This window comes from Phacochoerus africanus, chromosome X (genome assembly GCF_016906955.1).
Source record: "Phacochoerus africanus isolate WHEZ1 chromosome X, ROS_Pafr_v1, whole genome shotgun sequence".
NCBI classification, from domain to species: domain Eukaryota; kingdom Metazoa; phylum Chordata; class Mammalia; order Artiodactyla; family Suidae; genus Phacochoerus; species Phacochoerus africanus.
Window position 1 is genome coordinate 30,817,781 of NC_062560.1, and position 24,884 is coordinate 30,842,664.

Below are 24,884 nucleotides of genomic sequence, written 5' to 3' on the forward strand. Positions count from 1 at the left end.
ATGGCAAGAATCTTAACATAACTGGGTAAAATAAGAGAAAAGAAGAGAATGAGAGAAGGGGAATCTGGACCGGATGGGCCCTCCTGAAAGGGAACTGTGAAGGAGAAAGGGAACACATACCCTGGAAAGTCACCTAATCAAAGGAAATATCAACCAAGTCAGAGGGATCTCCAGATGCCAAGAAGAGTGCAGCAGTAAGTCTGAGATCTGAAAAGCAGAGTGAGAGCCAAACAGATCATCTGAACTACTGGCACAGTCATCAAAAACCAAGAAGCTTGGGTGGGGGCTGGGCACTGAGATCTCAGCTCCAGAGGTTAGTCCCTGGGAGTGGGATGGGGTTGGTGGTGTGGAGACAGCCTGGGGGACTAGGAAGTGGTTGGTCAGGTTGGCAATGAGGAAACAGCCTGAGGGATTAGGAAGCAGTGCTTCGCAGGTGGAGGAAGCAATACGCCAAGGGCTGGGGAGTGGAAAGCCACAACAGAAGGAACCTGGGAGACGATCTGGACCCCAAGTAGAGACAAGGTGCCAGTGTTAGGAAGGGGAGAGGAGGAGGGACAGGTCACCATAGAATACTCCTTGTGCCCCAGAGAGCACACTTGCCTACCAGCTAGAAGAGAGCAGTACTTCCCAGTGCATCCCCCACCCCCACCCCATGCGTGCCTGACCTGAGGCCACCTGCCTTCCCGGAGGGCTGGGCTCACCACTTGCAGGAAGCCGATCACCTCAAGGGCTTTCCCTGCCCTGGCCTGCCCACAATGTGAAGGGGCTACACTCCTGAAGAGCAGCGCCCAGCACCACCAGCCCTCTGGAGGAGCTCTGTAGCCCACAAACACCAGAGAAAGCTCTGCCTGGCCATGGGAAGTCTGCCTCCATCACAGGGCAGTCCTGTGAGTCCTGTCTACCTGGAGAAGTGCCCCTTTGTCTCCCAGCAGCCCGGCTTGCTGCTCCCAACCTTGGGAGCCGCTTCACTGCCACAGAGCAGCTGCCCAGCACTACCCACCCCCTGGAAGAGCTCTGCAGCCCAGAAATGCCAGGGCAAGCTCTGCCCAGCCATGGGAAGTCTTCCTCCATCACGGGGTGGTCCTGCCAGTTCTAGCTGCCCTGGGGAAGTGCTCCCTTGTCTCTCAGCACCCCAGCTATCTGCTCCCACACTCAGGAGGCTCTGCACTCCTGTGGATCAGCAGCCCAGCACCGCCCAACCCCTGGAAGAGCTCTGCAGCCCAGAAGCATTGGGGCAAGGCCTGCCAGGCCATGAGAAGTCTGCCTCCAACATGGTGTGGACCTGCCAGTCCCACCTGCCCTTGGGAAGTCCTTCTCTGCTTCAGAGTTACCCTGCTAGCCCCGCCCCACCCTAGGGAAACACCCCACTGCCTCAAAGAAGGCCAACCAACACTACCAGCCCTTGGGAAACACTCCACAGCAGTGCCAGGGCAAATGCTGCTTGGCCATGGGGAGTGCACCTCCACCAAGAAAAAGAAAACAACAAGCAAGATGAAGAAGCTCAGAAACCATTCCCAGTTAAACCAACAGGAGAACTCAACTAAAGCAGTCAACAATGAAACAGAGCTCTGTAGTCTGACAGACTTGGAGTTCAAAAGGGATACAGTGAAAATACTGAAGGAATTAAGAGAAGATATGAACAGCAATGCAGACTCCCACAGAAAGGAACTAGAAAATATAAGGAGAAGCCAAGAAAAACTAGAACATTCATTTGCAGAGATACAAACTGAGCTAAGGGCAGTAAAAACCAGAATGAATAATACAGAAGAACCAATTAGTGATGTGGAAGATAGAATAATGGAAATCACCCAAACAGGACAGCAGACAGAAAACCAAATGAAAAAACATGAAAGCAATATCAGAGAACTATGGGATAATATGAAGCATGCCAATCTATGCATAATAGGAATTCCAGAAGTAGTAGAAAAAGATAAGGGAATGGAAAATATATTTGAAGAAATTATCATTGGAAACTTCCCAAATCTAAAGGATGCTGATTTCAAGAGACATGAATCACAGAGAGCCCCAAACAAGTTGAACCCAAATTGACCCATACCAAGACACATTATAATAAAAATGGTAAACGTTAATGATAAAGAGAGGTTCCTAAAGGCAGCAAGAGAAAAGCAAAGTGTCACTTATAAGGGAACCACCATAAGGCTATCAGCTGATTTCTCTGCAGAAACTCTATAGGCCAGGAGGGCATGGCAAGAGATATTTCAAGTGCTGAAAGGAAAAAAATACGCAACCTACAATACTCTAGTTAGCAAGAATATCATTTAAAATAGAAGGGGAAATAAATTGTTTTCCAACAAACAAAAGCTAAAAGAATACAGCAATACAAAAAACATTCTAAAAGAAATATTGAAAGGGCTTCTCTAAATCAAAAAAAAAAAAAGAGAGAGAGAGAGAGGAAGAACTAGGATGGAGGAAACCACAATCAGAGAGAAGTCACTCAAATAAGCCAGCATACAGTTCTAATCATGAAGATGTTTAAAACAAAATAAAATTAAAAATAAAAAAGAGACATCAAAATCATAAAATGTTTGCAAAGGAAGTAAGAAAACAAACAGATCTTTTTTAATTTTCTTTTTTTTTAATTAATTATGATAATGAAGTGTTTGAACCAACTCGACTACCATGATAAAACACACAATTATAGGAAAGGGTTAAGATACTTAAAAATCAGGGCAACAACAAATCAAAACCAAACCTTACATTCACAAGAAATGAAAAGAAAAACACTCAAGCAGAAAATAATTGGAGAACAATCAACCAAAAAAAAAAAAAGAGAGACTAGAGAATCATAGAATCAACTTGAAAATGAGGTTTAAAATGGCAATAAATAATCATCTATCAATTATCACCTTAAATGTCAATGGACTGAATGCTCCAATCAAAAGACACAGAGTGGCTCATTGGATAAAAAAGCAAAAACTTTCAATCTGCTGCCTACAAGAAACTCACCTTAGGACAAAGAACACATATAGATTGAAAGTGAGGGGGTGGGAATAAATATTTCATGCCAATAGACATGACAGAAAAGCAGGAGTTGCAATACTCCTATCAGTCAAAATAGACTTTAAAACGTAAGACATAAAGAAAGACAAGGAAGGACACTTTTTGATGATGAAAGGATCCATCCAAGGAGAGGAAATTACTATCGTCAACATATATGCCCCAAATATAGGAGCACCCATATACCTACAAAAAATACTAACAGACATAAAGAGAGAAATTGATGGGAATACAATCATAGTAGGAGACTTGAACACTTCAGTCACATCAATGGACAGATCCTCTAGACAGAAAAACAATAAAGCAACAGAGACCCTGAAGGAAACAGTAGAAAAGGTAGACTTAATAGAAATCTTCAGGACACTACATCCAAAAAAATCAGAATACACGTTCTTCTCAAGTGCGCATGGAACATTCCCAAGAATCAACCACATATTGGGACACAAAGCTAACCTCAACAAATTTTGGAGCATAGAAATTATCTCAAGTATCTTCTCTGACCACAATGCCATGAAACTAGAAATCAACCACAGGAAAAGAAGGGAGAAAAAACCTACTACATGGAGACTAAACAACATGCTACTAAAAACCAATGGGTAAATGGGGAAATAAAGAAGGAAATTAAAAACTACTTCAAGACAAATGATAATGAATGCACGACCTCTCAAAATCTATGGGACGCTGCAACAGCATTGCTCAGAGGGAAATTCATAGCAATACAGGCTTTCGTCAAAAAGGAAGACAGATCTCAAATTGACAACTTAACCCACCACCTAAATGAATTAGAAAAAGAAGAACAAAAAAGACCTAAAGTCAGCAGAAGGAAGGAAATCATAAAGATCAAAGAGGAAATCAATAAAGTAGAGATTCAAAAAACTATACAGAAAATTAATAAAACCAAGAGCTGGTTCTTCGAAAAGGTAAACAAAATTGACAAACCCCTGGCTAGACTCACTAAGGAGAGGAGAGAAAGAACCCAAATAAACAAAATTAGAAATGAAAAAGGAGAGATCACAACAGATACAGCAGAAATAAAAAAAAAAAAACATAAGAGAATACTATGAACAACTATATGGCAAAAAGTTTGACAATCTGGAAGAAATGTACAATTTTCTAGAATCTTACAGCCTGCCAAAACTGAATCAAGAAGAAATAGACCAACTGAACAGACTGATCACTAGAAATGAAATTGAAGAGGTCATAAAAACACTCCCTACAAATAAAAGCCCAGGACCAGATGGCTTCACAGGCAAATTCTACCAAACATACACAAAGGATCTGGTGCCCATCCTCCTTAAACTTTTCCAAAAGGTTGAAGAAGAAGGAACACTCCCAAAGACATTCTATGATGCCTCCATCACCCTAATTCCAAAATAAGGAAAAGACACCACCAAAAAAGAAAACTACAGGCCAATATCTTTGATGAATATAGATGCAAAAATTCTCAACACAATTTTAGCCAACCGAATGCAACAACATATCAAAAAGATCGTACACCACGACCAGGTAGGATTCTTCCCAGGTGCACAAAGATGGTTCAACATATGCAAATCAATCAACGTCATTCACCACATTCACAAAAGAAACAGTCAAAAACCATATGATCATCTCAATAGATGCAGAAAAAGCATCTGACAAAGTCCAACATCCATCTATGATAAAACTCTCACCAAAGTGGGTAGAGAGCACATTCCTTAACATAATCCAAGCCACTTATGACAAACCCACAGCAAATATAATACACAATGGAGAAAAATTGAAAGCCTTCCCACTCAAATCTGGAACAAGACAGGGATGCCCACTCCCACCACTGCTCTTCAACATAGTATTGGAAGTCCTAGCCACAGCAATTAGACAAACAAAAGAAATAAAAGGCATCCATATAGGAAGAGAAGAGATAAAACTGTCACTGTGTGCAGGTGACATGATACTATACATAGAAAACCCTAAGGACTCAACCCAAAAAACTACTTGGACTGATCAATTAATTCAGCAAAGTAGCAGGATATAAGATTAACATTCAGAAGTCAGTCGCATTTCTGTATACTGACCATGAAATATTAGAAAAGGAATACAAAAATACAATTCCTTTTAAAATTGTACCTCACAAAATCAAAAACCTCGGAATACACCTGACCAAGGAGGTAAAGGACTTATATGCCAAGAACTATAAAACATTCATCAAGGAAAGTAAAGAAGATGTAAAGAAATGCAAAGATATTCCATGTTCCTGGATTGGGAAAATCAATATTGTAAAAATGGCCATCCTGCCCAAAGCAATCTACAGCTTCAATGCAATCCCTATCAAATTACCCAGGACATTTTTCACAGAACTACAACAATCCATCCAAACATTTCTATGGAACCACAAAAGACCCAGAATTGCCAAAGCAATCCTGAGAAACAAAAACCAAGCAGGAGGCATAACTCTCCCAGACTTCAAGAAATATTACAAAGCCACAGTCATCAAAACAGTGTGGTACTGGTATCAAAACAGACAGACAGACCAATGGAACAGAATAGAGAACCCGGAAATAAACCCAGACACTTACGGTCAATTAATCTTTGACAAGGGAGGCAACAACATAACATGGGAAAAAGAAAGTCTTTTCAGCAAGCATTGCTGGGAAACCTGGACGGCTGCATGCAAAGCAATGAAACTAGAACACACCCTCACACCATGCACAAAAATAAACTCAAAATGGCTGAAAGACCTAAACATAAGACAGGACACCCTCAAACTCCTGGAAGAGAACATAGGCAAAGCATTCTCTGACAGCAACCTCATAAATATTTTCTCAGGTCAGTCTCCCAAGGCAGCAGAAATAATAGCAAAAATAAACCCATGGGACCTAATCAAGCTGTCAAGCTTTTGCACAGTAAAGGAAACCACAAAGAAAACAAAAAGACAACTTACGGAATGGGAGAAAATAGTTTCAAATGATGCAGTGGACAAGGGCTTAATCTCTAGGATATACAAGCAACTCATATAACTGAACAGCGAAAAAGCCAACCACCCAATTGAAAAATGAGCAAAAGACCTTAATAGACAGTTCTCCAAGGAAGATGCACAGATGGCCAACAAGCACATGAAAAAAGGCTCAACATCCCTGATTATTAGAGAAATGCACATTAAAACTTCCATGAGATACCACCTCACACCAGTCAGAATGGCCATCATTAATAAGTCCACAAATAACAAATGCTGGAAGGGGTGTGAAGAGAAGGGAACCCTCCTGCACCATTGGTTGGAATATAAGTTGGTCCATCCCCTATGGAGAACAGTATGGAGGTACCTTAGAAATCTATACATAGAACTACCATAGGACCCAGCAATCCCACTCTTGGACATATATCCCGACAAAACTTTCCTTCAAAATGACACATGCACCCGTATGTTTACTGCAGCCCTATTCACACTAGCCAAGAGCTGGAATCAACCCAAATGTCCATCGACAGACAAACAGATTTGGAAGAAGTGGTATATATACACAATGGAATACTACTCAGCCATAAAAAAGAATGACATAATGCCATTTTCAGCAACATGACTGGAACTCTCATACTGAGTGAAATAAGTCAGAAAGAGAAAGATAAATACCATATGAAATCACTTATAACTGGAATCTAATATACAGTACAAATGAAAGAAAATCATAGAGTTGGAGAATAGACGTGTGGCTTCCTGGGGGAGAGGGAGGGAGTGGCAATGATCAGGAGCTTGGGGTTAACGGATGCAAAATATTGCTCTTGGAATGGATTTACAATGAGATCCTGCTGTGTAGCATTGAGAACTATGTTTAGATACTTACATTGCAACACAACGATGGGAGGAAAAATTATGTATATATGTATGTGTTACTTGGTCCCCATGCTATACAGCAGAAAAAGAAATAAATAAATAAAATTTAATAAAATAAATCATAAAGAGCAGAAATTAATAACATGAAGTCAAAGAAAACAATTGAGAATATCAATGAAACCGAAGGTGGTTCTTTGAAAAGATCAACAAGATAAAAAGAAGAGGGTTGAATTTGATAAATTTAAAAGTTACAAAGGAGAGATAAAGCTGACATTACAGAAATACAAAGCATCATGTGAGATTATTATGATCAACCGTATGCCAATAAAATGGACAAGCTAGGAGAAATGAACAAATTCTTCCAAAGGTACAACCGACCAAGACTGAATCAGGAAGAAATAGAACATAGGAATAAAATAGTCACAAGCACTGAAATTGAAAATGTGATTTAATAAGTTCCAAAAAACCAAAGTGTAGGACCTGATGGCTTCATAGCTGAATTGTATCAACCATTCAGAGAAGAGTTAATTCCTCTTCTTCTGAAACTGTTCCCAATAATTGTAGAGGAAGGAACACTCCCTACCCTGTTCTATCTCCCTGATACCAAATCTAGACAAAGATACCACAAAAAAAGGAAATTACAGGCCAATATCGCTGATGAATATAGATGTAAAAATATTAGCTAACCACATCCAAATATATATTTAATATATCATACACCATGATCAAGTAGGATTTATCCCAGGGATGCAAGCATTCTTCAATATCTGCAAATCAGTAAGTGTGATACACCACAACAAAGTGAAAAGTAAAAACCATATGATCATCTCAATAGGTTCAGAAAAAGCTTTTGAAAAAATTCAATACCTATTGTTGATAAAAATTCTCCAGAAAGTGGGCAGAGAGGTGAACCACCTCAATATAATAAAATCCATTTATGGCAAACCCACAGCTAACATCATTTTCAGTGGTAAAAAAAATTGGAAGCATTTCCACTAAGATCAGGAACAAGACAAGGATGTCCACTTTCATCAGTGTTATTCAAAATAGTTTTGGAAGCCCTAGCCATGGCAGTTAGAGAAGGAAAAGAAATAAAGGGAATCCAAACGGAAAAGAATAAGCAAAACTATCACTGTTTGAAGATGACATGATACTATACTTAGAAAATCCTAAAGACACTACCAAAAAACAGTGAGAGCTCATCAATAAATTTGGTAAAGTTATGGGATACAAAATTAATACACAGAAATTGATTGCATTCCTATATACTAACGATGAAAGATCATAAAGAGAAATTAGGCAAACCATCCCATTTACCACCACATCAAAAAGAATAAAATATCTAGAAGTAAATCTACCTAAAGAGACAAAAGAGCTGTACTCTGAAAACTGTAAGACACTGATGAAAGAAATTGAAGATGACACAAGTTGATGGAAAGATATACCATGCTCTTGGATTGGAAGAATCAATATAATAGACAAAATGTCAATGCTACCTAACACAATCTACAGATTCAATTCAATCCCTATCAAATTACCATGACATTCTTTACAGAACTAGAACAAAATATTTTAAAATTGTATGGAAATACGAAAGACTCCAAATAGCCAAAGCAATATTGGACAAGAAAAGCAGAACTGGAGGAATCAGGCTCCCTGACTTCAGACTATACTACAAAGCTACTTTCATCAAAACAGTATGGTACTGCACAAAAACAGAAATATGGATCAATGGAACAGAATACAAAGCAATATTGGGCAAGAAAAGCAGAACTGGAGGAATCAGGCTCCCTGACTTCAGACTATACTACAAAGCTACTTTCATCAAAACAGCATGGTACTGCACAAAAACAGAAATATGGATCAATGGAACAGAATACAGAAATAAATCCAAGCACCTATCTATGGTCCACTAATCTATGACAAAGGAGGCAAGAACATACAGTGGAGGATAGTCTCCAATAAGTAGTGGTGGTAAAACTGGGCAGCTGCATGCAAAATAATGAAATTAGAACATTCTCTAACCCCATATACAAAAATAAACTCAAAATGGATTAAAGACCTAAGTGTAAGGTCAGATACTACAAAACTCCTAGAGGAAAACATAGACAGAACAGTCTTTGACATAATTCACATCAATATCTTCTTTGATCCACCTCCTTGAATAATGAAAATAAAGACAAAAATAGATGAGTGGGACATAATTAAACTCAAAAGATTTTGCACAGCAAAGGAAATCATTTTAAAAAATGAAAAGACAACCCAAAGAATGGGAGAAAATCTTTGCAAATGATGCAGCCAACAAAGGCTTAATCTCCAAAATATACACCTTCAATGTTAATCCAAATATCTATCATTAGATTTTAGCCCTTACTACTACACAGAAAGTCCTTTCATGAAAGGCTCCACTCTTCTTGTTCCTAGGTACATTACTTCCTATAACACTAAGTAGTGATTACTGAAACCACCTCTTTAAAATTACCTTGTTCATTAAAACATCTCTGTCCTTGACATCATGTTTTTTCTCCATTTTTTCTTCCTCAAGAGACTCATCCAGTTTTTATGTATGTGTGCCTAGTTCCCTATATAACAGTGCCTATTTCCCTATATATCTGTTTATCATACATATGTCTATGTGTATATATGTATGCATATAACATTTAAATTATAAAACTATTATATAGTAGAATGAATAGTTTTGAAATTATCTTTTCTCAGAGAATGTTACTCCTTATGTAATCAATATATGATCATATGCATAAAAGCTACTACTCATTCTAAAGTATCCAGTATACCTAACTTAAAGTGAAGAATATAGAAGCTAAGAAAAGGCATCATTGAGCCATTTCATGAGGAATGTATTTTTCGCTTTCAAATATATCATGGGCTCATGAAAATTTTTAGATATCATGAAGAAATTATGAATTTTAAAATGTATAACTTTAAGTGCAAAATGAAAAACAATTCAAATAACTGTTAGAAACCTGAAACTAGTATAACATTATATATAAATTATGTCAAAAAATAAGATAGTTGATTTAGAAAGGCAATTTAGTTGTATTATAAAGAAAAAACAAACATAATTAAAGTAAGTTCAAGCAAAGTATATAGAAAAGAGAAGTTTACTAATTCCTTAATAAGTTGATTAAAAACACTTATGACTTCTTGTCCTCCTTCTTTACTGGCATATCTTAAAAGCCTCCTTCTTTGATGATATCTTCTCTAATTAATATGAAAGTTAAGTTCCACATTCCCCAGAGTCCAAGTCCTACCCTGACTTTAGAAGCAATTAATTATCTATTCACTTAACATTCTATAATGAAGTTTTGCCCTTTGACAGGAAAAGTAATTTATTCACTCAAATGTTTATTCAGTGGTTACATCCTTCACATTGCTAGCAGAGCCTGACAAAATATACCTGCAGAACTGAAAAAAAAATCACTTACTCATATAATCAAACATTAACTGGGTTAACTACCAGGCACTCTATTAGGTACTGGGATACCAAAACCAAACGAAGCCAAATCAAAACAAACCAAAAAACCAAAACCCAAAGAGATTAAGTTCCAGTCCCTAATTTCTAGAAACCAATAACTGAGTCAATGCAACAATGGCCAGAAACCAATTTGGTTAAGTAAAATAGGAATTAGGTCATGGTGGTCTTTATAAAGACAACAGGGAAGACTAATGCTGTGAATGTCTTTCAGGCAAAGGTCACCAGGAACGTGTCTGTAGATTAACAAAGTTAAATTGATATACTTGTTGCAACAAGAAACATGGCTTAATAGGGAACTATGGGACTATGTCTCTAAGAGGATATTATAAATAGTTTATAGGGTTTTGGCTTTTGTAAAGTGATATGAGTGCTCAAGGAAGCAAGACTTTTGATTAGATTCTGTAAAGAAGGGAGGGAAATTCTGTGGTTGAGAAAGAAAACCTTAAATTTTCTTATTCAGCTGGCAGGAAGAATATAGAGAAACTAAAGCCATGATTAGCAAAGGAGCATAGTCTGTTATATTAATGTAGACAAGGATATTTGGTTATTTGGGGTGGTTTGGACAATATTATTATTTTACTATATAGAGACATTATTATACAATGGTCATGCTTTGTTGTGATCCTGGAGTGGTCTTGTGTGATGCTGACATTCTGAACTATACATCATATTCAGTATGAGAACATTACAGACTGTCTGCCAAGCACTGGTACAACATCACCCAGGCCTAACTCTGGTGCCAAGCCAGCTCCTGGGTCTCAGTGGCTGTTTCTTTATTTCTCAAATGAATATAAACAGAAGCATAACAGGATACTACCTATGTTTTAATAAGTCCACTTTGGCAGAAGTGATGTGAAAACTTCTAAAGGAATATAACATTAGTGGCAGTAAAGACCAACTAGGGACTGTCATTTTAAACTGAAGTAAGCCATGATATTAGCTTTAATCAGGGTTGTGGTGATGGGAATAGAGAGAATTGGACAGTTTCAAAAGCTGTTAAGGGAACAAGATTAATTGAACTTGTCAAAGGGTAGACTTATGAAAAGGTAGAAAAAAATCCAGATGACCCAGTTAGCTTTTAGGTTTCTGGATTAGGCTGCTGGAAAAGGAAAAGGAAAAATAAAGAATAAATAGGGCTGGGGACAGATTAGAATTTTAAGTTTTCAGGCAAATATTCAATTAAATATATGTAGCAAGCATCTAGATATATTGGACTGGAAGGGAGAAACATGAGATAAATATACACATTTGGGGGTCATGACAAAATAGATGCTATTGGAATGGAAAGTAATGAGTATAATCTACAAAAGAAAAACAAAGGAGGAACTGTGGAGAACTTCAATGTTAGAGGAAAAACAAGATGTAATAAATGGGAAAAATGTAAAAAAAAAAAAAAAGGTAAGCAGTAGATAGCGGTATCCCATAAATCACAAGAGAAAAGAATTTCATGAAGAACAAAGAGGTTAGCAGGGTCTAGTCCTACAGAGATGTTAAGAAAATAAGGCACAAAAATATTCTTACGTGTGTTTATAGGAGAGAAAGTTTTTGTCAAAGATGAAAAAAAAAAATCCTGTTTAGAGGTTGATTAAAAAGACCCAGAAAACAGGGAGAGATTGAACATATGGATATGTGGCTGAATGGAAGAAGGTTGCTGAGGACACAGACAGTGAAGATGTTGAACACACCCCCCTCAACACACACACACACACACACACACACCCCTCAACACACACACACACACACACACACACACACACACACACACACACACACACACACACACACACACACACACACACACACGGAGATTAGCCTTAACTAGCCAAAGCACAGTCTCTTCCACCAAGGCACGGGGAAACAAAGAGGTCATTAGCAAAAATGCACTTAATTTAAAGATACTATTTTAACTACAGTAGGAGGGAAAGTCACCTACTACTATAAAGGGTGGATAAAAGATTAAGAGACTCATAAAAACTTGAAACAATCATTAAGAAAAATGGAGAAAATTTACTATGGAAGCATAGTTATGAAAAAGGTAGGCGATTTGAGATGAGGGAAAGAAAAGCATTTGAAGACAGAAAGACAGCTCACATGGGCTCAGATTTTAAGGATGAAGGCACACTTGAGCGGAGAAGATTGTTAATCTGGTGGCAAAATCTTCAATGAGAAAACAATAAAATAAATTGGTGAATGACAGCCACTTGGCATGAAACACAAGGGAAAAGACAATTTTACATAGGAGCAGCACCTCTGGAAATGATAATGGGGCTGAGTAAAATACCAGTTCTAAAGGAGTTGGGGAGTTGTGTCATTAGTCTTAGTGGTGATCTTAAGGGTAAAAGTAGTTTCCACATATGAACAGGATGGATATACAGGACCGAAAGTTTGTTTTGGGAGAAGAGTTTCAGAGAGCACAGTGCCTGAGTATGAGAAAGCATGAAGAGGAAGTGAGGCAGAGGAAAGAGAGCATAGAAGAGCAGAGAGAGCAAGATACTAGAAAGGACAGGTGAGTAGAAATTCCTATATTCTCTGTGGGAGACACAGATATTACAGATAAGGAAAATGTAGAATTAATTGGCTTGGAGATTTCCAACATAACTTGGTGAAGCATTGATTTGGTGTGGGTGTCAACAAGTATAAACCTCAGAAAGAGCCCCAGGGCCTGCTGACCTTAACAGCTAGTAGGAAGGCTTTCAGGAGAACATTGTACAGGTGTAAAAATCAGCTTGTGGTAAGAAGAGGTTGTTTTGGTTTTTTAATTACTAACTTATATTACCACGTGCTCAATTTAAGGAATTGAGTAACAATTCCAGGTAATTCAGCTGGAAATTCTGTACTGTGGCAATACTAACAGAATGAGAGGAGGAATATCTAAGAGTCTGGTCAAATCTCTACTGAGAATCAAACCTTTATGTACATAGGAATCACCTGTAGATCTTGTTTAAATGCAAACTGATTTATTAGGTCTGAAATCCTACATCTCTAACAAGCTCACAGATGATGACAATATTGGTTGTCCAGGAATCACATTTTGAGAAAAAAAATGTCCCCTAGCACTCAACTTTTAAATAAAGTTATTTTAATTATACAGATAATATCCATGGTTAAAAGAGAAGGAAAATTATGTCAGATTTAAAAGTATATGAAACTGAAGTTATGTCCTGGGATCTTCTAATTAGCTGAAAGCACTTGATTCCTTCATTCATTTATTACTTCAAGAAAAAAAGAGGGGTAATATTTAGGCACTTTAATGGATGCCTAAAGATGAATTAATACCACTCAAGTCCATGAAACAGGCCCCCCAAGTGTTCAAAATAACCTATATAAACTGACAAGTGAAGAAGCAAGATAATTAATGTATTCCTAAAGTGCATATACATCATCATTACTATGCATTCCTCTCAAGGATTTTTAATACATATACATTATATTTACCCTGAAGGAAATGTCTAGGTAAATCATTTCATGTCCTATTTTAGTAGGCAATTAAGAATGACATTGTTATTTCAGAAAATGAGAGTAGACGTTGATAAAGGTGACTCACGAAGCATCAGAAAAAAGCGCTGATACAATAGTGTACATTGTTTTAGCACTTTCAGTCTGTCATTGCTGATACTACTGATTAAAAGCAAATTGCTTCTAAGTAACCATATAACAGAAATTTTCTGAAATTATATTGTTGAAATGCTAGAACTCAATTTCCCTGCTTGATCAAGGCTATTTTAAGATATAGAGATAGTATGGCAAACAGATAAGTTTTTTAGCCAGATAAAATTTTTAAGTAGCTAATAAAATGTCTGCCCCAGGTGATTCATTCTTTCAGTGGTCTAATGTGTTACATGAACTCTGAAACATAAGAGAACATCTTGTCTAAGGAATTTTCTACTTGTAGAATTTCCCTCAAAAATTATAAAAAGAATCTAATTTCAAATAAGTATACTCTGAAATAAGACATTTTGCTATTTTCTACTATATACATTATTCTTCAGTTTCATTTTAAAACTAAAATATTAACAGTATAATCCTAATTCTATTTTCCTAAAACTATTTATAATAGTCCATTATTAAGCTGATAACAAAAATTATAGAAAGCTAATAAATTTAAAATAATTTTCTCATTTATAGTCAACTCTGAGAAATGCTGATGAAATTATCTCTCCCCCTCAAGCAATCTAAAAAAACAGATTATTTTCTCCTAGATCTTTTCTTATTCTCCAAAAGTTCCAGCAAGTATTACCTTGTATTTGTGGGAGTGTTTTATTGTTAAAAATCTAACATATTTTGTAACTCATGAAATCAAATACTTGAAAGATAAAGCAGAGTTAATCCACACATGCTCTTCCTTCCTATAGCTAAAATTATTTAACATAGTGTTTGTTTGTTTATCCTGCCCACTGGAATATTTACTATGCCTGTTAGAAATTCCCTCACAAACTACTACCAATTATATACCAAAACTGGGTGTTCATAGTGTCAGTCAAAAAATCAAAGTGTTGATAATGTCCCTGAAGATGAAACATCTCCTATTAATTAAAAAAAAAACAATTGTGAAGGACAAAACTATAATGTCTCAGTAGGGAATAAAAACAGTAATCCACCTCTTAACATAAATATATATTGAAAAAGGCCATCTTTTAGTTACGGTAATGTAATAAATACATAAATATCTAGAAAATGCAAATATGTTATAATTTATGACAATTATTGACTATAAAATATAACTTTTTGATGATAGTAAGATCACGAACAAGGTCTTAAGTATAGCATTTCTAAGTTTTGGATCTATTTTAGTACATTCTATTCTGCAGGCTTGCTAAAATCCTAGCATTGAGGTGAAAGAACAATAAACGAAGGGAAATCAAATGAATGTTTAAAAAAATCGTTGGTTTATAGCTAAACAATATAAAAGTGTTTTTTTTTTTTTTGCTTTTTGGGGCCGCACTCGCAGTATATGGAGGTTCCCAGGCTAGGGGTCCAATCAGAGCTTTAGCCACCAGCCTACACCACAGCCATAGCAACGCGGGATCCGAGCCACATCTGCGACCTACACCACAGCTCATGGCAATGCCAGACCCTTAACCAACTGAGCAAGGCCAGAAATCAAACCCACATCCTCATGGTTCATAGTTGGATTCATTTCCACTGTGCCATGACGGGAACTCCGTAAACAATATAAAAGTTAAAGAAGGCTTATGAAAAGCATTCCTGGTCATCACAGAAGAATCAAGAAAGATTTGTCTAAGCAAAACTTTAATTCTTCTTGAAGTGTTGAATATATTTTAAACATATATTTAAAGGCATTATATACTGCTTTAATCTTTTCAATGCTAATAGAATCAGAGTTCAGAGCACAGAGTTTACAAGCAGCAAAACTTACAAAAATAAATAAAAAGTAATGGATAACTTACATTGACTTTTTCTTTAAGATCTGAGAAGTTGCCTTCCTTTCGATAGATTGCAAATTCAGGACTCTGTAACACAGCTTCTGAACGAGTAATCCAACTGTGAAGTTCAGTTATATCGACATCCAACCTAAGAAAGAAAAGAATAAGAGTCATTATTTCTTGATTATCTCTTTCTTCTGTATGGAAAAAAAAAAGCAATCTATCTACATTTACCATTTTTCTCCCAATCTGAGACTCCTGCCTGATGCCCCTATTACCATTAATAGCACTACTATTTCCCTAGTCAAGTTGCCCCAAAATTTGGAGTCAGCTTTGATCTAGTCTTATGATCATGGAGGTCATATTATTCATCTCAGTGTAGCAATGCCTTCTCCTATAAACTATTCTTCAGCCCTTGCTTGAATGTTTGCACTGATTGAAAAATCAGTACTTTCAAAAGATAACCCTCTTTTTGGAACCTATTTACAGCAAACAAAAAAATCCTGCTGGTAGCTCCCATTAAACCATACCTCCGAAACTCACGGCTGTAGCACCATATCCAACCATATTGACGCTGCATTTGGCCACGTGATTTGTTGTAGCCAATTAGTAGTATAACACAAGCATGAGCTTGATAAGGGCTTGCACCTTGGATCTGGTCTTCTTCACATTCTGAGAAGGCAACTGTTACAGAATTCCAATGACCCTAAAGTGCTTTAAGGACGCTCGGTCTTGCCAGGTAGAGAGACCACGTAAAGAACATGCCGCACCAGGCAAGCGAATAAAACCTTCTTTGACCTTCTGACCCCAATCAAACACCAGCTGAATACAACCAAGTGAGTGCTCCAGCTGACTCCACTTAGAGCCACAGACTTGCCCACAGAATCCTGCCCACATTGCAGAATTGTGAGATATGATAAATAGTTATTTCAAGCCATTAAATTTTGAGGTGGATAACAAATGCTGCAATAGTTATGTGATCTCCTATACTGTTAGTCTCAAACATTCTTTTATTGCAGAGATATACAAAGATAATGGGAATAAACTATCAACTCTGAGCAAGTGATTCATGTCTAGTTAAACCAGAGATTTTGGGGGAGCCAGAGATGAGTTACAGGGGTGGAGATGTCTATGAATCACTTGAAATTCCAGGCATAATTCTGAATGTGCATACATTTTTCTTGAGAAAGAAACTATAGATATTATCAGCATCTGTAAAGAAACTACAATAAAGGGAATTTAGAGAACATGTAATCCAATCATTTATTAAATCAAAACAAACAGGCAAACAAATGAAAGTATCCAGAAAAATAACTCAATTTACATAGAAAACTTGTGGCGTAGACCAAAAATACAAATACAAGTTATAAGACAAGTAATGTACCCCGAGTACAACCCCGCTATAGCTTCTTTTCCTCAGCTGAAATCAGTTTTTAAATCGACTAAAAGATAATCTGATGATCATCCTGCCTTACTCCTATTACTTCAATGGATATTCCATGGTTTGTCAGTATCTTACTTTCCTTAAAAATTGACTCCTAAAGGGATCGTATCAGTATTGTTTAGTATAATCAGGGAAGAATGGACAATTATCTTTTTACCTTATAAATACACTCAATGTAGCCTACTTCAATCAACTCAAATTTCAGGGCTTTAAATCATATAAAACTGTTAAGAATTTTTCATGTTAGTTGCAGGCTACTGTTTTAAAATTAAACTCATAAAGAGAGTCACAGAACACGAAACACTTCCAAAAGCATACCCTCTTTTGCTTTCTTACAAAAGTCTGTGACAATGTATTATCAATCTCTCTACTCATATACGGCTGCCTTCTTTTCCTTATCTCACTTCCCCACTTTGCTACCTGGGATTACTTCTAAATATACTACCTGCATCAAATATTTGTCTCCAGATCCACTCCTGTAGAAACCCAAACTAAGTCAATGATTAATAGCCCTAAATTAACCTGAAAGATGTAGTTTTTTCAACTTGAGCCCTGACTCCCTACAGGAAATATTTTAAACTTTCCCCAAAGTTCTCAAAGTTCTGATTCAACCTCTTTCTGTACCCATCAACAGATGATATTGTTCTTTTCTTTACAGAGCAAAGTACAATTATCAGACTAGAATTTCTCCCACTTCCACCTCCTATGTCCAAATATTCAATTTACCTTTCTGTCCCCTCTTATTCCCTTTCCTTATATCTGAGCTTGTTTCCCTTCTTTTACTAAAATCCTATCCCTCTACCTGCATTTTGTACTTGATTCTCTTACTTCCACCAGAAGATTTCCATTTTGGAAACGTGACTTTTTGGTATAATCCGCTATGGCCACTTTGGTCAAATTTGTGCCTTCTCCTTTACACTAGTCTGACTCAATGACACAACAAATATTCTCTGAATCATGATGGTGAGAAGTGAATATCCCCCAGTGACTGTCAAGTTTTGCCTTTAGACTTGGTCTCTCTGGTATCACACCTTTTTGATTCAGAGTATCTTCAATAAAGATCACTCATTTCTGTCTACAGGTCTATAAAACTACAACTTGACTTAAGATGCTAAGCTGGAATCACAGCTGGGAGAAACCTAGAAAGGCCTTAGTTGGATAAAGTTTTCACCAGGGCTAGAATTTACATTGCTCTTATTTGCAGATGTGTTGTAATTATACTTTACTACTGTCTCCAAGCAATTACGAAGAGGAAAAAAAAGGGCAAAGGGTATTTATTCAGTTTGAAAGTAAAATAATTTTCTAAAGAATCTTATACTTTTAGACATCTTTCTGAAAAATGTGAAACTATACATATTTCATTTTAAAACAAATATCTTTCATTTCTGCCACAAAATGTATATTAAGTGCTTACTATATGCCCAAGAGTATTAAACTCCACAGATAAGAGAGATGAAAATGCAGCAGTCCACATTATCCAGGAGTTTGGTTTAGTGAAGCATCAGTTTGACAAAATAAAATGCTTTAGGCATCAAACTGGTGCTCAGCTCACACTGGGACTTTTTTTAGGATAATCAAAAAACACCTTTTCAATGAATTAAGATTAAATCAGTTTCTAGACCAGAGGATCTGCCAAGTAAATTGGTTATCTCCACACAATGAAGGCTTTGTGGAGTCAACACCATGGTAACCGTCTACTTGCTGCTCAGACTGTGAAGACTTTAAGGGGGGCCTGGCACCAGTTAGCATGTAGTTCTAATAATTCAGATCAATTCAGGCAACAGGAAGTGAAATTCCATATAAAGTTCTTTCCTCATTCAATGTTTTTGTCTGATTTCATAAATTTGGAAAGATACTGCAAAATGTGTTTGAATTCCCCCTTCACATAAGGATCTTTTGGGGAGATAGACTCTTTTGATTTACAGATTTATTTTTAAGGGATTTCAATTTTTCCAGTGCAGTTGTGAGTACAATGATTTACTCAGGGAAAAAAAATATGTATTCACAGGCACATGGTTTAATATGTTACACTTTTTTTCTGAACTTTAATGAAACAAAGTATTGATGAGTTTGCACTGTTCTCAGCTGTTAGACTTTTTTTTTCATCACTGTAACATACTGATTCCTTTGGCAATAGATTAGAGCCTATACCCAATTCTTACATGATTTAAGCTGTGATCTAGCGCTTATCTTATGTTTACATTTTTTTTTCCTGTTGCCTCCATTGGGGCTCGTTGCTTCGAGCATACCTGTGACTTCCTCGCTAATACTTGTTGTCCTAATGTAACATACAGCTGATACTCCACCATCTAATATTCTATATCATCCTTTAGACTTCTGGGAGTTAACTGTCAGCTGCTAGCACTTGTTTTCCTTTCAATATTCTGCCAGTAGGCATCCCCATCTCTTTATGCCAGCAATGAGGATAGACTGGTGAAGGAGAAGCAGAGGCAGAGTTTCAAAAGGTTTCCCATGCACTATTAATAAGTGCCAATGGCCCATATTCAATGCTTAGTTTCAATGACATTTCCACGGCTTTTAGCAAAATGAACAAAGTCTCCTTCTTGGCTCCTACTCAGATCCTGGCCTCCAAGTAACAATTGCACATTTATTTTATTCCTTATCAATTTGGCAGCTATTGCTTCATCACTTTCTGTGGTTTGGCCCCTAGTTTTCACATTGTCACTGATATTGAATATTCTTCACATACCCTTACTGAGATGTATAGCAAATTAACAGACTCTACTGATTTAAATCCATACATGTTTCTAAACTGGGTGCTATCCATTCTCCCTAGCATTTTGACAGTGGTCTTTTCTATCATGCTTTGTACTAGCTGAGGATGGGTATTTAATCACCAACTGAAGACATCATACAGATGTAACTTAGGTAGCTTTTCCAAACCCTCAAGAAAACCACTGAAGGGTTATTGTAAATATCATATTAAATCTTGGATTCTGTGCCTGTATTTATCTCCTTCATAAATTTTCTCATTTCTACTAATTTTTATTCACTTTTTAAATTCTCAGGAAACACTACTAATGAACTGACATAAAGTAAGCTGCTAATAATACTACACAAACAGAATCTGCCCATCAATAAAATTCCTTATTACTCCCTCATCTTGCTCTCATAACACACTTTACCCTGTACTTAAGGTACTTCTATATGTTATTACAGACTCTATCTCTTAAACCTAGTCTAACTTTATCCAACTTAAAATTCTCTTTATCTACTAAGAAAATTATGACTTCTAACTCACCCTTCACAAATTTTTCTTCCCTATAATTGTTGATGACTATTCTATTCTATATTTTTCAAGTATGTCCTAAAAATCTCATCTTTGTTATATATGATTAGCAATAGTGTCAGTTTTCTCTCCTTTACAAAGGCGTTCATCATAAAACCCCCAAACTAAAATTTGTAAAATCTGACAAAACAAATATCCATGTATTTGAATTCTTTCTTTTTATGGCAAAAAGTTCATTACCAAATCAGTGTGTTTGGTCAAAGAGACTTTCCATTTCTCTGGAAGTTTCGAAGTATCGAAAACCATGGCGCATATATATACCAAATTCGTGGAAGGTCAACATTTTCCTGCAAGATCACATTGTACAAATGGACTCTACTTGCTTTCCCATAAAAATAATGCAAATAAGATTGATTATACTTGCTTGAAGTCAAAATTGGGAGACACATGCCTGTGTGCAGGTATGTGTATATATGTACATATTTTAAGTAAATTAAAAGAAAAACATAGAGATGCACCCAAAAGAACTAGAGTAACACTTGTAGTTTAAAAAGTTGCCTTTTTTGCTGTTGAGTTGTATAAGTTGCTTACATATTCTAGAGATTAAGCCCTTGTCAGTTGCATCATTTGAAACTATTTTCTCCCATTCTGTAAGTTGTCTTTTTGTTTTCTTTTGGGTTTCCTTTGCTGTGCAAAAGCTTTTCAGTTTGATGAGGTCCCATGGGTTTATTTTTGCTCTTATTTCGACTGCTTTGGGAGACTGACCTGAGAAAATATTCATGAGGTTGATGTCAGAGAGTGTTTTGCCTATGTTCTCTTCTAGGAGTTTGATGGTGTCCTATCGTATATTTAAGTCTTTCAGCCATTTTGAGTTTATTTTTGTGCATGGTGTGAGGGTGTGTTCTCGTTTCATTGCTTTGCATGCAGCCGTCCAGGTTTCCCAGCAATGCTTGCTGAAAAGACTTTCTTTTTCCCATTTTATGTTCTTGCCTCCCTTGTCAAAGATTAATTGACCCTAGGTGTCAGGGTTTATTTCCAGGTTCTCTATTCTGTTCCATTGGTCTGTCTGTCTGTTTTGATACCAGTACCACACTGTTTTGATTACTGTGGCTTTGTAATATTTCTTGAAGTCTGGGAGAGTTATGCCTCCTGCTTGGTTTTTGTTTCTCAGGATTGCTTTGGCAATTCTGGGTCTTTTGTGGTTCCATAGAAATGTTTGGATGGATTGTTGTAGTTCTGTGAAAAATGTCCTGGGTAATTTGATAGGGATTGCATTGAAGCTGTAGATTGCTTTGGGTAGTATGGCCATTTTTACAATATTGATTTCCCCAATCCAGGAACATGGCATATCTTTCCATTTCTTTACATCTTCTTTACTTTCCTTGATGAATGTTTTATAGTTCTTGGCATATAAGTCCTTTACCTCCTTGGTCAGGTGTATTCCGAGGTATTTGATTTTGTGAGGTGCAATTTTAAAAGGTATTATATTTTTGTATTCCTTTTCTAATATTTCATTGCTGGTATACAGAAATGCCACTGACTTCATATGATATCACTTATAACTGGAATCTAATATCCAGCACAAATGAACATCTCCACAGAAAAGAAAATCATGGACTTGGAGAAGAGACTTGTGGCTGCCTGATGGGAGGGGGAGGGAGTGGGAGGGATCGGGAGCTTGGGGTTATCAGACACAACTTAGAATAGATCTACAAGGAGATCCTACTGAGTAGCAGTGAGAACTATGTCTAGATACTCATGTTTCAACAGAACAAAGGGTGGTGAAAAAAAAGTGTACACATGTAAGGATAACTTGATCCCCTTGCTGTACAGTGGGGAAAAAAAATAAAGTAATAAAAAGCTTAAAAAAAAGTTGTCAATTTTGAATTGTCAACAGTATATCATTGTATAGAACTTTGCTCTGATAAGTACATCAGAAGAGCCTCTTAATGGGCACTGATTGCACACTCTTAATAGAGTAACCGCCACATAAACTATTTAACTAAGGTGACATTTTAACATTAACTTTAATTCAGTCACTTTCAATATACCATTTGGAACTCATCATTCCCAAATGTGTAAACTTGAAAGTAGAAATCCTCCAAGCTTCCAGACTTAACTAATTTGATTAGTAAGGTAGGTTATGAATGGCATTTTATATCTTTAAACATCTTTGCACTTAGAATTTCATAAAAACGTATGAGTATCACCTTTAACAGCCTGAAAGTAAAGTATTAACATTTGTGAAATATGTTAATTCTTGCAGGATCCTAAGGCTCTAGGCTTTAGACCAGGTGAATTAACAAACCAAATTTTTAATGTACATGTTAACTAGCTAGAACTCATATTTTCATTTTCAAGGAAACAAAACCATGAACTTTTGTTGGTACTACAATGTAGAAGAAATCTTTCTAGAAGTGAGGTAAGATTTTTAAATTTTTGTTTATTAAATTTTTTTGTTTGTTTCTTTGTTTGTCTTTGTCTTTTCAGGGCCATATCCATGGCATATGGAAGTTCCCAGGCTCGGCTGAATTGGAACCACAGCTGCTGGCCTACCCCACAGCCACAGCAACACGGTACACGAAACTCATCTGTGACGTATACCAAGCTCATGGCAATGCCAGATCCTTAACCCACTGAGTGAGGCTAGGGATTGAACCCACGTCCTCATGGATACTAGATAGGTTCACTACCACTAAGCCATGATGGGCACTCCCTATTAAATTTGTTAATAACCATCTTTCCTCTTCAGATTTCTAGAAAGTGAGAAGACATTTTCATTCCATATTGGTATATGGCTACTCTCTGGATCACAGGCCATTTAATGAACTTCTACTCATCTTTCAAGACTCAATTCAAGATAAATGTCTGTGTAGGTTTTCTTGAATAACCTCTCTCTACTGTTCCCCATTCAACTTTCCTTCTGGGGAAACTGGTCCCTCCCTCCCAAATGTTTCCTCATGTTATTTTCTTTTAAAAATTGAATAAATAGAATATGAATTCAATCTGAACCAGAGAGATCTCATAAAATAGCAAATGAAATATTCTTTTTTTTTTTTTTGCCATTTCTTGGGCTGCTCCCACGGCATATGAAGGTTCCCAGGCTAGGGATCCAATCGGAGCTGTAGGAGCCACAGCACAGGTTCTGAGCCGTGTCTGCGACCTACACCACAGCTCACGGCAACGCCGGATCCTCAACCCACTGAGCAAGACCAGGGATCGAACCCGCAACCTCACAGTTCCTAGTCGGATTTGTTAACCACTGCGCCACAACGGGAACTCCTGAAATATTCTTTAAATATTTTCAAAAATCAAAGTTCCCGTGGTGGCACAGTGGAAACGAATACGACTAGGAACCCTGAAGTTGCGGGTTTGATCCCTGGCTTCACTCAGTGGGTTAAGGACCCGGCGTTGATGAGCTATGGTGTAGGTCACAGATGTGGCTCAGATCCGGTGTTTCTGTGGCTATGGCATAGGCTGGCGACTACAGCGCCAATAGACCCCAGCCTGGGAAACTCCATATGCCACAGGTGCAACCCTAAAACGCCCTTAAAGTCAATATAAACCCCACTAGTGCTAAAATATAAAGTATTTTTTAGGGTTTTGAGATGTGCTGAGTAATTACTCTACTTTTAGAGTAATATGGTAATTACTCTACTTTTAGAGTTATACAATATTATTAAAGGGGAAAATCCTGTTTAACTAGGAGAAGACAAGTCAGCATTAGATAACTACTTCCCCTTTAAATCAATGAAGTTTGTGTGTACATACACAGGTATGCATGAGTTTGTGTTGTGTGAGTGTGTTTTCCTTGATGGGAGGGGGATATAGGGCCAAATGATTGCCTTAATTTTTTTTTTGTCTTGTCTTTTTTTTTTTTTTTCTTTTCCAGGGCTTCACCTGCGGCATATGGAAGTTCCCAGTCTAGGGGTCGAATCAGAGCTATACTCCTGGCCTATGCTAGATCCGAGCTGCTTCTGTGACCTATACCACAGCTCACAGCAGTGGGAAATCCTTAACCTACTGAGCAAGGCAAGGTATTGAACCTGCATCCTCCGGGTTTGTTACTGCTGAGACACAACAGGAAGCCCTACCTTAATTTTTTTTTAATGTGTGTGAATGGATGTGAGTGTTTGGATGTGTTTGTATGTCTGTAATGTGCTTTAAATGTAAAGTAAACGTGGTGCACTGGAAAATCACTGAACTGAAAGTCAGATGTCACAGGTTTTAATCACCCATCTTAATCTTCATGCTGTTTCCTTGGGCAAATGACTTAACTTCTCTGATCTTCCTTTACTTCTTCCTTTAAATGACAAAAATTCAAAAGCTTCCATTAAACTGGTCTTAAAATAGAAACTAACAGAGACTTTATAAAAATTACTCTTAAATGTGTTTATTTACCTCACTAATGAAAGCAATTTTGACCTGAGATACAAAGCTGAGGTCAGCTTTGCTTACAATGCAGCTTTGATATTCCAGTTACATTAGTC

The 24,884-nt window shown here is 37.0% G+C and overlaps 1 protein-coding gene across 6 annotated transcripts in view; it reads right to left on the bottom strand.

Annotated features, from left to right (window-relative positions):
- DMD (dystrophin) overlaps positions 1-24,884 on the bottom strand; it is a 2,144,556-nt gene that overhangs the window by 1,476,236 nt on the left and 643,436 nt on the right. For all 6 annotated transcript variants that reach the window (XM_047764837.1, XM_047764839.1, XM_047764840.1 and 3 more), the window contains one exon: positions 15,725-15,848. In XM_047764837.1, the coding sequence (XP_047620793.1) occupies positions 15,725-15,848 (124 nt within the window). The remainder of the gene's footprint in view (positions 1-15,724; positions 15,849-24,884) is intronic.